Raw genomic sequence first — 13334 nt, forward strand, 5'->3', positions numbered from 1 at the left:
ATTTTATTAGGATGGTATGAAGGGCTAAAGTAATTGTTATTTAGAAATATATATTTACCAAGTTCATGTTGCGATGTTGTAGTTTCATAATCTTCTTCAATATGATAATTGTGATCACTTTGTATTTCTTTTCCAATAATTGAGTTGGGCTGACTGTACAAATTGATAATTACTCCCTCCTTTACAAATTAAAATAGTATGACATTTTTCAATTTTTTTTATGAATTATGAAATCAGTTGTATTTGTAGTCAAGGTTAACAAAGAGAGTTTCCCCAAGATTAAAAGAAATAAGCTTCATTTTGAAACGTTGAAATCAACAAAGTTACAGTTAAAGATAAATAAACTAGCATGATCATGAGAGGCCAAATCATTCGCCAAACAATGTTGCGTATATAAATGTTAATTGTAATAGTAAAATTTTATCAATGGTCACCCATGAATTATTAGTGGTGTAAATATTACCCATCAATTTTTAAAACGGTACATATATTGCCCCTCCCGTATAGTACGAGAGGGACAATATATGTACCGTTTTAAAAATTGAGGGGCAAAATTTACACCACCGGAAGGCAATATATGTACCATTTTTTAAAATTGAGAGCCAACATTTGCACCACTAATAATTCAATGATGATATTGATAATTGACATATTATGAAGGGACATAAATTACAATTTCCCCTTTAACAAATAAAGTGTAAAACTTTTAGACAGGGTTATTAAAAAAAAAAAGAATAATACTCAAATAAGAGACATCAAACTCCACGTGATAATGTAGTTGGACACTAAACTTAAAAAAATAATTCAATCAGATCCATAAATTAATCAATTTTGTACAATTTGTCTAATTTGTTAATAAAACCTTTTGCTACTCGATTACCGAATGCCATGTAGAAATTTTTTAAAATATTAATTTTTTAAAAAAAAATATATATATATATATATATATATATATATATATATATATATATATATATATATATATATATATATATATATTACAAATTTTAAATAAATTAAAATTAAATTAAAAGAAAAAGAAAAAGAAAAAAAACACCCCCACCCACCCCCCTTTTTTTTGTTGGGTTAAAATGCCATTGGATTTTTTGGTAGTTGATATATAAAATAATAAATGTGTAGTATCATATAAGTTAAAAATTGTAATTGAAATAAACCACCTTTCAATTGGTATATTGACAAAAAAAAATATTAATGTACTATTTGACTCATCTTTATCTTTTAATTGAAATGAAACGCACCTTCTATTATATTAAAGAGTATATATATATATATATATATATATATATATATATATATATATATATATAGAATAATTATAATGATAGTTTAAGAAATAAATTACCTGAATCATTATGTTCTGACATTGCAACTTCAACACTGTGCCCTGCATTACTTTCTTTTGTTTCATACTCTCCAACATCTTTGTCACAATCAAGTGATTCACCCATTTCCTCATCTTCACCTTCTTTTCCTTTGATATATATTCATTTTTTTTAGCAAAAACTTATAGTTTAGTTAGTAAGATGAACACACACACACACACACACACACACACACACACACACACACACACACACACATATATATATATATATATATATATATATATATATATATATATATATATATATATATATATATATCCCATTCTTTAAATTCTACACCATAAAGATCAAACATAACTTTTTAGAGCCTAATGTTCAACATGTTCAAAAAAAATTTCTTCTCTTGGGAATTACTTTTTATAAGTGACAATAATGTATGCATAACCATGCATTAAAGAAATTAATTAGAAGAAAAATGATATGACTTTATTAAATATTGAAAATTTCATTTCAAAATCACAGTTGAACAAAAAAAAAAAAAAAAAACTCGGTAAGTCTGTAACCCAATGTTCTATGAGAATTATGGTACGTTGATCGAGCTACATTTTGATTAATAAGATTATTGATAGAAAATATTTTGCATCTTTTTTAGTTTTGAAATTAGTAGGATATGTTTTCTCAAAAAATAGAATTAGCTTGTATATACAATTAACTTTATCAAATTAATTTTGTGGTTTTTTTTTCTTTCCTTTAATTTGAATTATAATAGTTAAAACTACAACTATTTTTAAAAGTAGATAAAATATTTAAAAGAAAAAACATAACTGGAGCATTATTAATGTAAATGGGGTAAAAGGAGTATTATATTGTATTTTTTAATACATCTAATATATTCATAGTATATTTTCAACAATTATGCTAATGATGATTAGGATAAGATTTGAATCTATGACTTTCCTTATAGAAATCAATGAATATGTTAAGAATAATAAATACTTAACGGAAAATATTTCGTTACTAAAGTTTATATTGACGAAATGTGGGTATATTTTGGAAAAATAAATTATATAAATAAAAGATAAACTAGAAAAAATATAAAACAAATACTAAAAAAAATTGAATCATTCATTTAATCAAATAATTAGACAGCCATTTTTTTCAAAAGAATTTATGTTATATATAGGCCTAACTTTAATTTATTGGCTCTTTTATATATATATATATATATATATATATATATATATATATATATATATATATATATATATATATATGGTGTTATATCATAAGTTATTGTGCTGCCGAGCGATCCCTCACAATTTGGTGTGATGAGGTGTAATGCATTTTTTGTGTGTGGTATTTTTATGGTGCATTTCTAAACATTGTGTGGTGCATTTATGCATACCTCATGGTGAATTTACACTGGCCACACGAAAAATACTATCCACATTCAAACCACTATATATATATATATATATATATATATATATATATATATATAATAGTATAAATGAGCAAAGTATGAGTACCTTCACAACTATCATCCCAACTTGCTGGTCTTTCACTCCTGAAAAAAGTAAAAGCAATATGCATAAACATTGTGTTTATTTATTCAATAATTAAAAAGTACAAGTTAATAATTATGTTAGAAAATAAACAAGCATGCTTGATAGAAAATAAACAAGCATGCTTGATATAAATTCATTGGCCTAAATAAAATAGACTAAAAGAAGTTGGAAAGTTGTAGCTAATATTGAACTAACATATGTAGTACAAAGTATTAAAAAGTTCAAGAAAGAAAGTAAATGAAGAGGAACCAAAATCAATATGTTTACCTTTCATATAACAAATTAAAACCCCAACCTGCAATTGCTTTCGATTCCATAAAGCTCCCATTTGAAGTCGCTTCTGAACCCATAAAGTTCACCTCAAATCTTGAAAAATCATTTGGGGTTACACTATTAGATTTTGCAGGCCACAAACCACTAAATGGTATGTAGGCAAAGCATAAGCTTCCTTTGGATTCTGAACCATCACTTGATTTGACAATGACACATTTTGTTGGGTGAACTTCATTTGTATTATCTTTGCATGACAATTTGACTATGATTGTGCAATGCTCAACATCAACAATGTCGCTGTGGGAGTGTAATCTCCATACATTTGATTTTGGGAGGAAACATATCACAAATCCCACAAAGCTTTGACAATTCCAGCCGGGATTGAGATCAATGGCGATACCATTTGACTTATAGCATTGATATTGGAATATTCTCAAGACATTGACCTTATCGAAATCCTCATCCTTGATTGGATAGGTAACACTGAAAGGAGTCTTTCTATGAGAGGGAAAATGAATACACATCTCATCAGCAAAATCATACACTGACCTTCCAACTTTATAAGAGAAAGAGAATGCTACTGATTGTAATTTCGGGAAGTCTGCTAACTCATCTATGTGTCTTCTATAGGAAAAACAAGAATCTGCATATAGTTGGCAGGTGGTTTTTGGGAGTTTTGGGAGCTTTTTAAGGTTTACACAATTTCTGATGTCAAGGTATTGAAGGTAAGGAAGTTGATTGAAACTTTTAGGTAAAGAATAAAAACAACTTCCATTGAGATTCAAGAATTCCAACGAGGTCAAGTCTTGGAGATTTTTTGGCAACGACTTCAAATTTGTGCAATGGTTAATCACAAGAACTTTGAGATTTTGCAGCTCACAGAAGCCGTTAGAAATGCATACAAGATGTTCACAATCATCCAAATATAGCTTAGTGAGGCCTTGCAATTGCTGGATCGATGAAGGGAGTTCTATGATTCCAACTTTTCTTAATTTCAACTCCACTAGATGTGGCATTGTTACCTCAATTTCTGGAAAATTCTTTAATTTGCTGCAGGATTCAAGACCGAGATCCTTGAGACATGAAACTTGATTAAAGCTGGGAAGCTCTTCAAGGTTATTGCACCTGCTTAAATCCAATAAAACAAGCTCCCTAAGCTTTCCAATAGATGAGTGGACCACTTTTAAATTCTCACAGCCAACAAGGTATAATGTCATCAAATTTGGCATCAAATCAAAATCTGGGGTTTCTTCCAAAGACTTGGAATAACTAAGATCCAGAAGGGTCAATTTGTCTAATTTCTGCAAGAAAAGATGGAGAATAGAATAAGTCCAAAGTCTTTGATGAAAAAAAAAAGACACCATATATGTAGCAAGTCAGATTAGAATCATATACCTGAGTGATCCTGCAATTTTTTAGAGAACTTTTCTCCAAAGTAAGACCAACAAGCTTCGATGGTTTAAAGCTTCCTGGTAATGAATCGGAAGCATAAGATTTAATTTCAAGCCACCTCAAACTGCTAGGAAGATAACCATCAATGATGCTGAAAACAATATCACCACCAACTTTGAGCATCTTCAAATTTCTCATCCCACTGAGAGTAATTTTAAAGGTATTTTTCTCAGGAGGCCCCTGATCATCAGAAAGCACAATACCTTCTATGTGTTCCTGAAATAAGAAAACAGTACAGTACAGTACACACTCTAATAATTTAAATGCATTCAATATATAATAATGTTAGCTAGCTTATTAATTAGGAATTCAATAGCTTTTTTTTTTTTTAATTATAAGGGAAGGGATACCCACATATACAATGCCTCCATGGAGTTATTAAACCAATAATAACATAATCTTATTACATTATGCATGCATGCATTATCTACGAAATAAGAAACCACATGCATGTACTATATATGCATAACCATCATTTTAACCGACTAATTACTAATTTTTCTACGGGATCTTACTATATATATATATATATATATATATATATATATATATATATATATATATATATGCCTTACCATTGCTCCGCTAAACACGTCATTAGCATCCTTAAGCCGCCATACCATTTTTCTTGGGTTCTCCTTGCTTGCAATATGCAAACCCATTTCTTGAATTCGATCATGCATCTCAATTTTTCCATTTTTGACAGATATAAGAGATTTTTCAATGAGCACAAGTAGATCACTGTCAACCACATCTTTTACAACTTCTTCCCTCCAGTTTCTTAAAAAACATGCAATATGTAAAAAGACATTTTGGTTTTCAAGATCTAGTCCATCAAAACTTATCATAAGCACTCTGAGAATTTTATCTTTGGGGGTGTGGACGGAGTCAGAGTCCTTGAGTTTCACCAAGATGTTTTTCCAGTAGACAGCCTTTAATCCACAAAGATAAGAGCCCAAAACTTTGAGAACTAGTGGAAGACCCATAGCATAACGCACTATTAATCCAGAGAGTTCTTTGACATCAGGCGCAGCTTCCTTTTTAAAGGCAAACAAACTGAACAGTTGAATAGCTTCATCCTCTCCCAATGTTTCTACTTCATATATATACTTTTCATCAACTACATGGGAACGCAATACCCGGGCATCTCTTGTAGTAATAATCACTCTACTACCCCTACCAAACCAATGACCACCTCCCGCTAATCTCTCTAATTGTTCCAGCTGGTCATCTACATCATCAAGAACTATCAACACTTTTTTCTCTTTAAGCCTCGTTCTTATCTTCGCCATTCCATCTACCTCATTGCTTATTTTTACTCCTGATTTTACCTTTAGGATTTTTGTTAAAAGGGTCTTTTGCAATTCAATGACATTATGTTGTCTAACATCGGCAAGAAAACAAGCTCCTTCAAATTGGGACGAAAATCTGTTAAAAACAGCTGTTGCAATTGTTGTCTTACCGATACCTCCCATACCACAAATGCCAATGAATCGAACATCATCAGAATCCAACATCAACCAGTTACCAATGTTATTAACTCTAGATTCCAACCCCACTAAGTTCTCCTCAAAGGCTAGCGATGCATGATTCAATCGAGCATGTATGTCGGCAGCAACATTTTCAGCACATGTTGCTTCGTATCTGACAAGATTGAACTAATTGTAATATTGATAGTCTTGAGATTAATAAGAACAAGAAAGAAAATAATAATAATGGCAGAAAAGTAAAGAAGACAAGATTTACGTGGTTCGGCAATGTGCCTACATCCACGGGGTGAAACAATACTCTTATGGGCCGTTTGGTTCACGGAATGAATTTGGAGGGAATAGGAGTGTTATTCCATAGGGAATAGAATAGGTAAGGAATAGAATAGGAATTGTATTTTGTTGTTGGGTTCGCTAAAGGAATAAACAATGGGAACTGTATTCCAATGTTTGGTTGGTTAATGAATAGGAATAGAATATATGTTTAAAAGACATAAATGCCCTTGTATAAAATTATTATTATTATTATTATTATTATTATTATTATTTTGAGAGGCAGTGCTGCGAGTTTCCGGTTGCAAAGAAACAGAGAGAAAAAGGGAAAAAATGAAACAGATGGTGGAGTTGGCAAAGAGAGAGAAATATAGCAGTTGGTTAAGCAAAGGGTAAAATAGAAAATAAAATATAAAAGCTATTCCTGAGAACTCAGGAATAGCCTAATACCAGGGGTGGCCGGAATCTCTATTCCTCTATTCCCCTTGTAAGGGGAATAGGTCGTTCCCAGGAACAATGTTCCCGGGAATAGAAATTTCTACCAAACACCGGAATAGGCCTATTACTGGGAATGCTATTCCATTCCAGGACTATTCCGTGAACCAAACGGGCAATTATTCATAGTGATTATGGTAATAGTGGTGACACAATCCCTTTACAAAGGGATACAACCAATATATTTATAGGCGTCTAATCCCTGTACAAAAGGTCTACCTGTTTCACTCCTACCCCTAGTATGAGACAAACTCATATTTCTAATTCATATATGAGACAAACTCAACAGATAGCATCGAGACATCTATATAAAATTAATTTCCATCATTTCATGCATCAGAAAAAGTTGCAGTTGTTTTCTTAATAAAATCCTTAACGGACGTCTATACTAACAAAAATATTCACACTACTTTTATAATTATAACCACTACGTACTTGCATAGAAATTAAAAAGGAATAAGGTTCAAATTGACCACCGAACGTAACCTGAAAATGTAATTAAGTCACTGAACTAAAACAAAGTGTAATTAGACCACTGAACACTCTAAAAGGTGCAATTAGGCCACTGAACTCTCCAAATGTATGCAATTTCACCGGATAGCAAGTTACCATCAAGTTTAGCAGGTTACCTGCTTACGTGGCAGCTGAGTTGGTGTTTTTAATAATTTTTAATAATTAATTTTAATAATAAATTTTTAAAAAATTGAAAAAAAAAATTAAATAAAAAATAAACGATGGGGTGGCCGTGTTTTTTATTTATTTATTATTAAAATTTATTAAAAATGTCAACTCAGCTGCCACGTAAGCAAGTAACCTGCTAAAATTGATGGTAACCGACTATCAGCTGAAATTGCACGTTTTTAGAGTGTTCAGTGGCCTAATTGCACTTTTTTCCGTTCAGTGACCTAATTGCACTTTTAGGTTACGGTCAGTGGTCAATTTGAACCTTATTCCAATTAAAAATAAAAGAAGAAAGTAAGCAGACAGAAACAGCTGATGAGCAAATATTAAAGAAGCAAATTAAAGGGCAGGCATAATATATTAAAGATGAATCATACGAGAAGAGGAATGAAGTTGAAAGCATACTCGTTATAGTCATTCTTCAAATGATACCCTTTGAGTTGGCCAGCCTTGTTTAAGGCTTCCTTCCATCTTCTTACCTTCTCATCATCCTTGCCAATTTTTTCATGCAATTCTTTGAACGAATTTTCATAACTTCCTTTTTGATTCCGGACATCTGTGGGCTCCACGTGGTAGAAAATTGGCACCACAATTTGCTCCTTCAACTTTTCTTGGCATTCCATGACTGTTGCAAGTTCTTCCAAACACCATTTTGACGAAGCATAGCCTTTGGAGAAGACTGCGATAAAAAACTTTGATTCCCGAATAGCATTTGGTAGGCTCTGAGAGATGCAGTCCCCTTTCTCCAGTCGATCGTCATCTTTGAAAGTGTGAATCCCTCTACGTTCTAACGATTCAAAAAGGAAATCTATAAAAGTTTTACGAACATCTGGACCTCGAAAACTCAAGAAAACATCATACGTCCATCCCTGAGTGGATGGCGAAGCAGTAACAGAAGAAGAGGTAGAAGCCATCTATGAAGCCATATATTGATATGGCCGGAATTCAATCGGCCGGATTCCTCTAACACAAGCAGGGAAGTAATTAGAAGGGAGATTGAAAAGCATATGAAATATGATGAACAAACAAAACTACAATAGGCGTGACTTTGTACAAGTCGTCTCAGAAAATTTCATCGGATTCTTCAGGTAGCTGGGCGACACTCCTGCTAAAAATTGTAGCAATAATTGATAAATAATAAAGACAATTAATGTGTAGAAGAAAAGGACCATTGGGCCCTATCACTCTCCACTAGGCAAATTATTATGTTGAGCATGTGAATATAAAAAATACATTATATGTATAAATTATAAAAGACTGTACTCAAAAAAAATAAATTATAAAAGACTAAATAATATTCATAAATTGTTTTAAATAATGTTTCAAAAATAAAATCAAAATATTTTAATGATTTATTTTTATTTTACTCTATAGAGACATTTAAAATGTATGTATGCATTTAATATGCTTTAATTATTCATTAGAGAAAACATAATACATTTGAAGACAAGTAAATTAATCTTTAATTAGTTGCCAAAGTTAAAATAATAATTAGTAAGGACAAATTTTGTGTAAATATAAAAAAAAAAAGTTAGTCTAGTATGAAATGTATAATACTTTTATTAAAAATGAATTAAGAAAAAGAGATATACTGCATAGATTTTTAATTTATATTTTTCTATTTCTCTCGAATGTGATAAGAATTAATATGTTATGGTTACTTTATGAATATCATTTTTTTCAACTTTCGTCTCTATGACCAGTTGAGTTGCTCATACGGACATCTTATGAATCTCATATTTGTATAACGAAAGGGTTCTCAAAACAAAAACAAAAAAACAAAAAAAAAAAACAAAAAAAAACAAAAAAAAAAAAGACTCTGTACTGTTATTATTCCGCATGTGAGTTGGACTATTCAATTAATATCACTCTCCAAAGATTGTTGATATCATCAATTATGAGTGTCCACTAGGCCACTACTCTACTTAAAGACAATACTGTTTGACTCGGTCATGCAGAGAAACCCACAAGACATGACAAAGAAATATGAATATTTTCACATGTACATGACCAACTTGCCGCACCTTCAACGAAGCTGAGATGTGATGAGAAGTTAGTTCATAAATTATAGACTTGTTTAGTACGGAGTTAGTGGATAACTTATAAGGCTTAGGATTTCATGAGAATACATTTTTAGAAAAATTAAGAACAAATCTCAGCTTGGCATTTGTAAAAATTTGACGAATTTGATCAGAATTTTTTTAAAGAAAAAAAAAATGATGTGGTGACATATTAATAATTATCATCAATTTTACCATGTAAACTTTAACACTTAATATGCAGTCTTTAACAACTAATAAATATGCAAACTTGGTAATTTTATATATATATATATATATATATATATATATATATATATATATATATATATATAATATATTTGGTCCGTTTGAAAACCAGAAAAATAACTTCTGAAAAATATTTATAAATTGTTTTAAATAATGTTTCAAAAAATAAAATCAAAATATTTTAATGATTTATTTTTATTTTGCTCTCTAGAGACATATTTTACATTTTTATGTATGTATGTATGCACTTAATATGCTTTAATTATTAATAAGAGAAAACATAATACATTTGAGAACAAGTAAGATTAATCTTTAATTAGTCACCAAAGTTGGGCAAATTATGTTGTGCATCCGTATGCACTATGCATGGTGCATACGGATACAAAAACGACGTCGTTTTATTAAAAACGTGCGTCTCCCCTTTAAAAAAAAAAATTCAGGTTCGATACTCAGCAACAACATATGAACTAAAATTTCAAAATCGATGAACTATAATTCCAGAATAGATAAACTATAATTCCAGAATCTAATCTATAAACTAAAAATTCCAGAATGAATGAACTAAAATTTCATAATCTATGAACTAAAATTCCAGAATCGATGAACTACAATTCCAGAATCAATGAACTATAATTCCATAATCTATGAACTAAAATTCCAAAATGAATGAACAATATAATGTTGTTGCTAGGAATTGAACCTGATTTTTTTTAAAGGAGAGACGCGCATTTTTTAATAAAACGACATCGTTTTGGCATGCACAACATAACTATTCCCAAAGTTGAAGCAATAATTAATAAGGACAACTTTTGTGTAAATAATAATAAATAATATTAATAAATAATAATAATAAAAAAACTAGTCTAGTATGAAATGTATAATACTTTTATGAAATAATAATTAGGAAAAAAGAAATATACTGTATAGATTTTTAATTATATTTTTTTTATTTCTCTAACGTGATAAGAATTAATAACGATACTTTATCCTATGAATCTCATTCTTTTCAAAAGGTTGAACCCGATCTCGGCCTGACAAAGTATTGAGAGAATGTAAATCATGATAACTCAAGTGACCATAAAGGGTTAGACCTTTACTTACTGCGCACAAAGAACCCTCCTCACTTTGAGAGATTGCTCTGACACTACTACCGTTGAAACTCGATCCCTGATCATTTTTTTTAACTTTTAAGTTTTACCACTATAATCAGTTGAGTTGTACATGTGGGCTATCCTATGAATCTCATATTTGTACAAAGAAAGGGTTCACAAAACAAAAAAATTGAACAAAGAAAGGACTCTGTACTGTTATTACTCCGCATGTGAGTTGGACTATTCAATCCATATCACTGTCCAAAGGTTGTTGATATCATCAATTATGAGTGTCCACTAGCCACTATTCTACTTAAAGACACTAATGTTTGACTCGGTCCCCACAAGACATGACAAAGAAATATGAATGTTTTCACATGTACGTGACCAACTTGCACCTTCAACGAAGCTGAGCTGTGATGAGAAGTTAGTTCATTAATTATAGAGTTGTTTAGTACGGAGTAAATAATTTTTATCAGTTAGTGGATAACTTATAAGGCTTAGGATCTCATAACAACACATCTCTATGAAAAATTAAGAATAAATTTTAGATTTGCATCTGTAAAAATTTAACGAATCTGATTACATTTAAAAACAAAAACAAAAACAAAAACAAAACAAAATAAAAAAGTGTGGTGTCATATTCGTAACTATCATCAATTTTATTAGAAAAATTTTAACACTTAAATATGTAATCTTTAACAACCAAATATGCAACTCACATAGCAAATATGAAAAAGTCTAAAAATTGCCTATTAAATGTGTGAAGAGGAGTATATTTGCACTATCAAAACAATATGTGAAGCGGAGTATTTTTTTTTTGAAAGGTGGCCAATGAGGCATATATTAGAAGTACTCAGAATAGAGTCTGGAGGGACATTGTCCGAATACATAACTGTAGCAGAATTAAAAGCAGAAGTTGCTAATCTATGAGCTAAATAGTTCTCTGATCTAGGAATGAAATTAACTGAGCAGTAATCAAAAGAAGTAATACGTGCTCTACAAGCATCAATGGCATAGCCGACGTAAGTCCGTATTGTGACAATTCGACTTGTCAAATATTGTTGTAGGGTCAAGCAATCTGTAAGCAAGCGTACTGATCGTTCCCCGCGATTCCATAGCCAAGACAAGGCTTCCTTACACGCTATTGTCTCAGCCATAAGCGGTGAAAGACAATTTGATAAGGGCGCACTGAAAGCCGATACATATTCTCCTTCTTCGTCGAACAAAATCGCGCCAACCGTAGCCTTTCCTGTAGCAGGCATAAAACCGGCATCGATATAACATTTGCGGATGGAGTCGGCATCTTCCGTCGGCGACGTCGTGTGGCCAGCATCGTCCGGCAGTCCGTGTGTGTCGGCAGTGGCGTGTTGCTGCTGCTGCCGTGCCACGGCAGTGGTAGTAAGGTGGCCTTGCGCGACAGCGTGATGGTTTATTTGGCGGTGTGTGGGGTGGACCCGCTGCCATGCAAGTGTGGTGGCTTTGGCCACGGCTAACACCTTCCGTGGTCGCGGTAGACATGCATCCCATACCGCTCCGTTTCTGGCTCTCCAAATGTGGTATAAGATAGCAGCTGCGTGAACAATTTGGTTAGTGTCTAAAATATTCAATAGATCACTAAACCAATCATAAAAAATATTTGTTGTTATCATGGGGATTGGAAGGTGAGATTGAGCCCAAATGGATGTTGCATAATCACATGTTACTAAAGCATGCATTGTATCTTCATCCATTATTCCACACATAGCACATGTTGATTGTACATCCACTCTCTTTATAATCAAATTCGTTGTGGTAGGGAGGATACCACTCAAAGCCTTCCACAAGAATGTTTTCCATTTGGGGGGACTTTTAATTTCCATAGGCCTAACCAATTATGGGTGCTCGTATTATCATTGAGAGTTCCCACAATTGTCTTGTACCCACTCTTAACAGTATAATTTCCTCCCTGATCATCATACCAATACCACATATCTTCATAATCCGGTGATATTGGGATCTTTTTTATCCTATCCACATCCGTAGGACTAAAAATATCTGCCAATATATCCGGATCCCAAGTCTGTGTCTCTTGATCAATTAATCCCATCACCACTGCATTATTCAAATATGTTGGCTTATCTGTATGAATCATTGAATCATGTTCATCCTGCATCCATGGGTGGTCCCAGATGAGGGTTGTTTTTCCATTCCCAATTCTGCGCCTGATTCCACTACAAACCATACTCTGAGCTGCCATTATACTACGCCAACAAAAACTGGGATTATTTCCTATTTTGGCATCATAAAAGGTCCCATTTGGATAATACCTCGCTTTGTAGACTCGCGAGACCGATGATTCAGGTTTGGTTAAAAACCGCCACGCCTGTTTTCCCAGCAT

At 32.0% G+C, this 13334-nt stretch overlaps 3 protein-coding genes across 5 annotated transcripts in view; all 3 read right to left on the bottom strand.

Moving 5' to 3' along the window:
* LOC109152279 (TMV resistance protein N-like) overlaps positions 1-8756 on the bottom strand; it is a 47367-nt gene extending 38611 nt beyond the window's left edge. For 2 of the 3 annotated variants that reach the window (XR_002049375.1, XM_019299874.1), the window contains exons 1-6: positions 7981-8756; positions 5215-6283; positions 4583-4855; positions 3182-4488; positions 2876-2913; positions 1364-1492 (exon numbers count right to left, since the gene is read on the bottom strand). Coding sequence is in view for 2 of the 3 variants with exons in the window: in XM_019299874.1 (XP_019155419.1) it covers positions 1364-1492; positions 2876-2913; positions 3182-4488; positions 4583-4855; positions 5215-6283; positions 7981-8489 (3325 nt within the window). In the remaining variant the exon portion in view is untranslated. The remainder of the gene's footprint in view (positions 1-1363; positions 1493-2875; positions 2914-3181; positions 4489-4582; positions 4856-5214; positions 6284-7980) is intronic. The other variant, XM_019299873.1, reaches the window with a different exon arrangement.
* Positions 8757-11709: 2953 nt separating this feature from the next.
* LOC109152237 lies at positions 11710-12687 on the bottom strand. The gene has a single exon (XM_019299824.1). It carries the CDS (start codon positions 12685-12687, stop codon positions 11710-11712), a length of 978 nt encoding a protein of 325 aa, XP_019155369.1.
* Positions 12688-12764: 77 nt separating this feature from the next.
* On the bottom strand, positions 12765-13334 carry LOC109152238. The gene has a single exon (XM_019299826.1). It carries the CDS (start codon positions 13332-13334, stop codon positions 12765-12767), a length of 570 nt encoding a protein of 189 aa, XP_019155371.1.

This window comes from Ipomoea nil, unplaced genomic scaffold, assembly GCF_001879475.1.
Source record: "Ipomoea nil cultivar Tokyo-kokei standard unplaced genomic scaffold, Asagao_1.1 scaffold2403, whole genome shotgun sequence".
NCBI lineage: Eukaryota > Viridiplantae > Streptophyta > Magnoliopsida > Solanales > Convolvulaceae > Ipomoea > Ipomoea nil.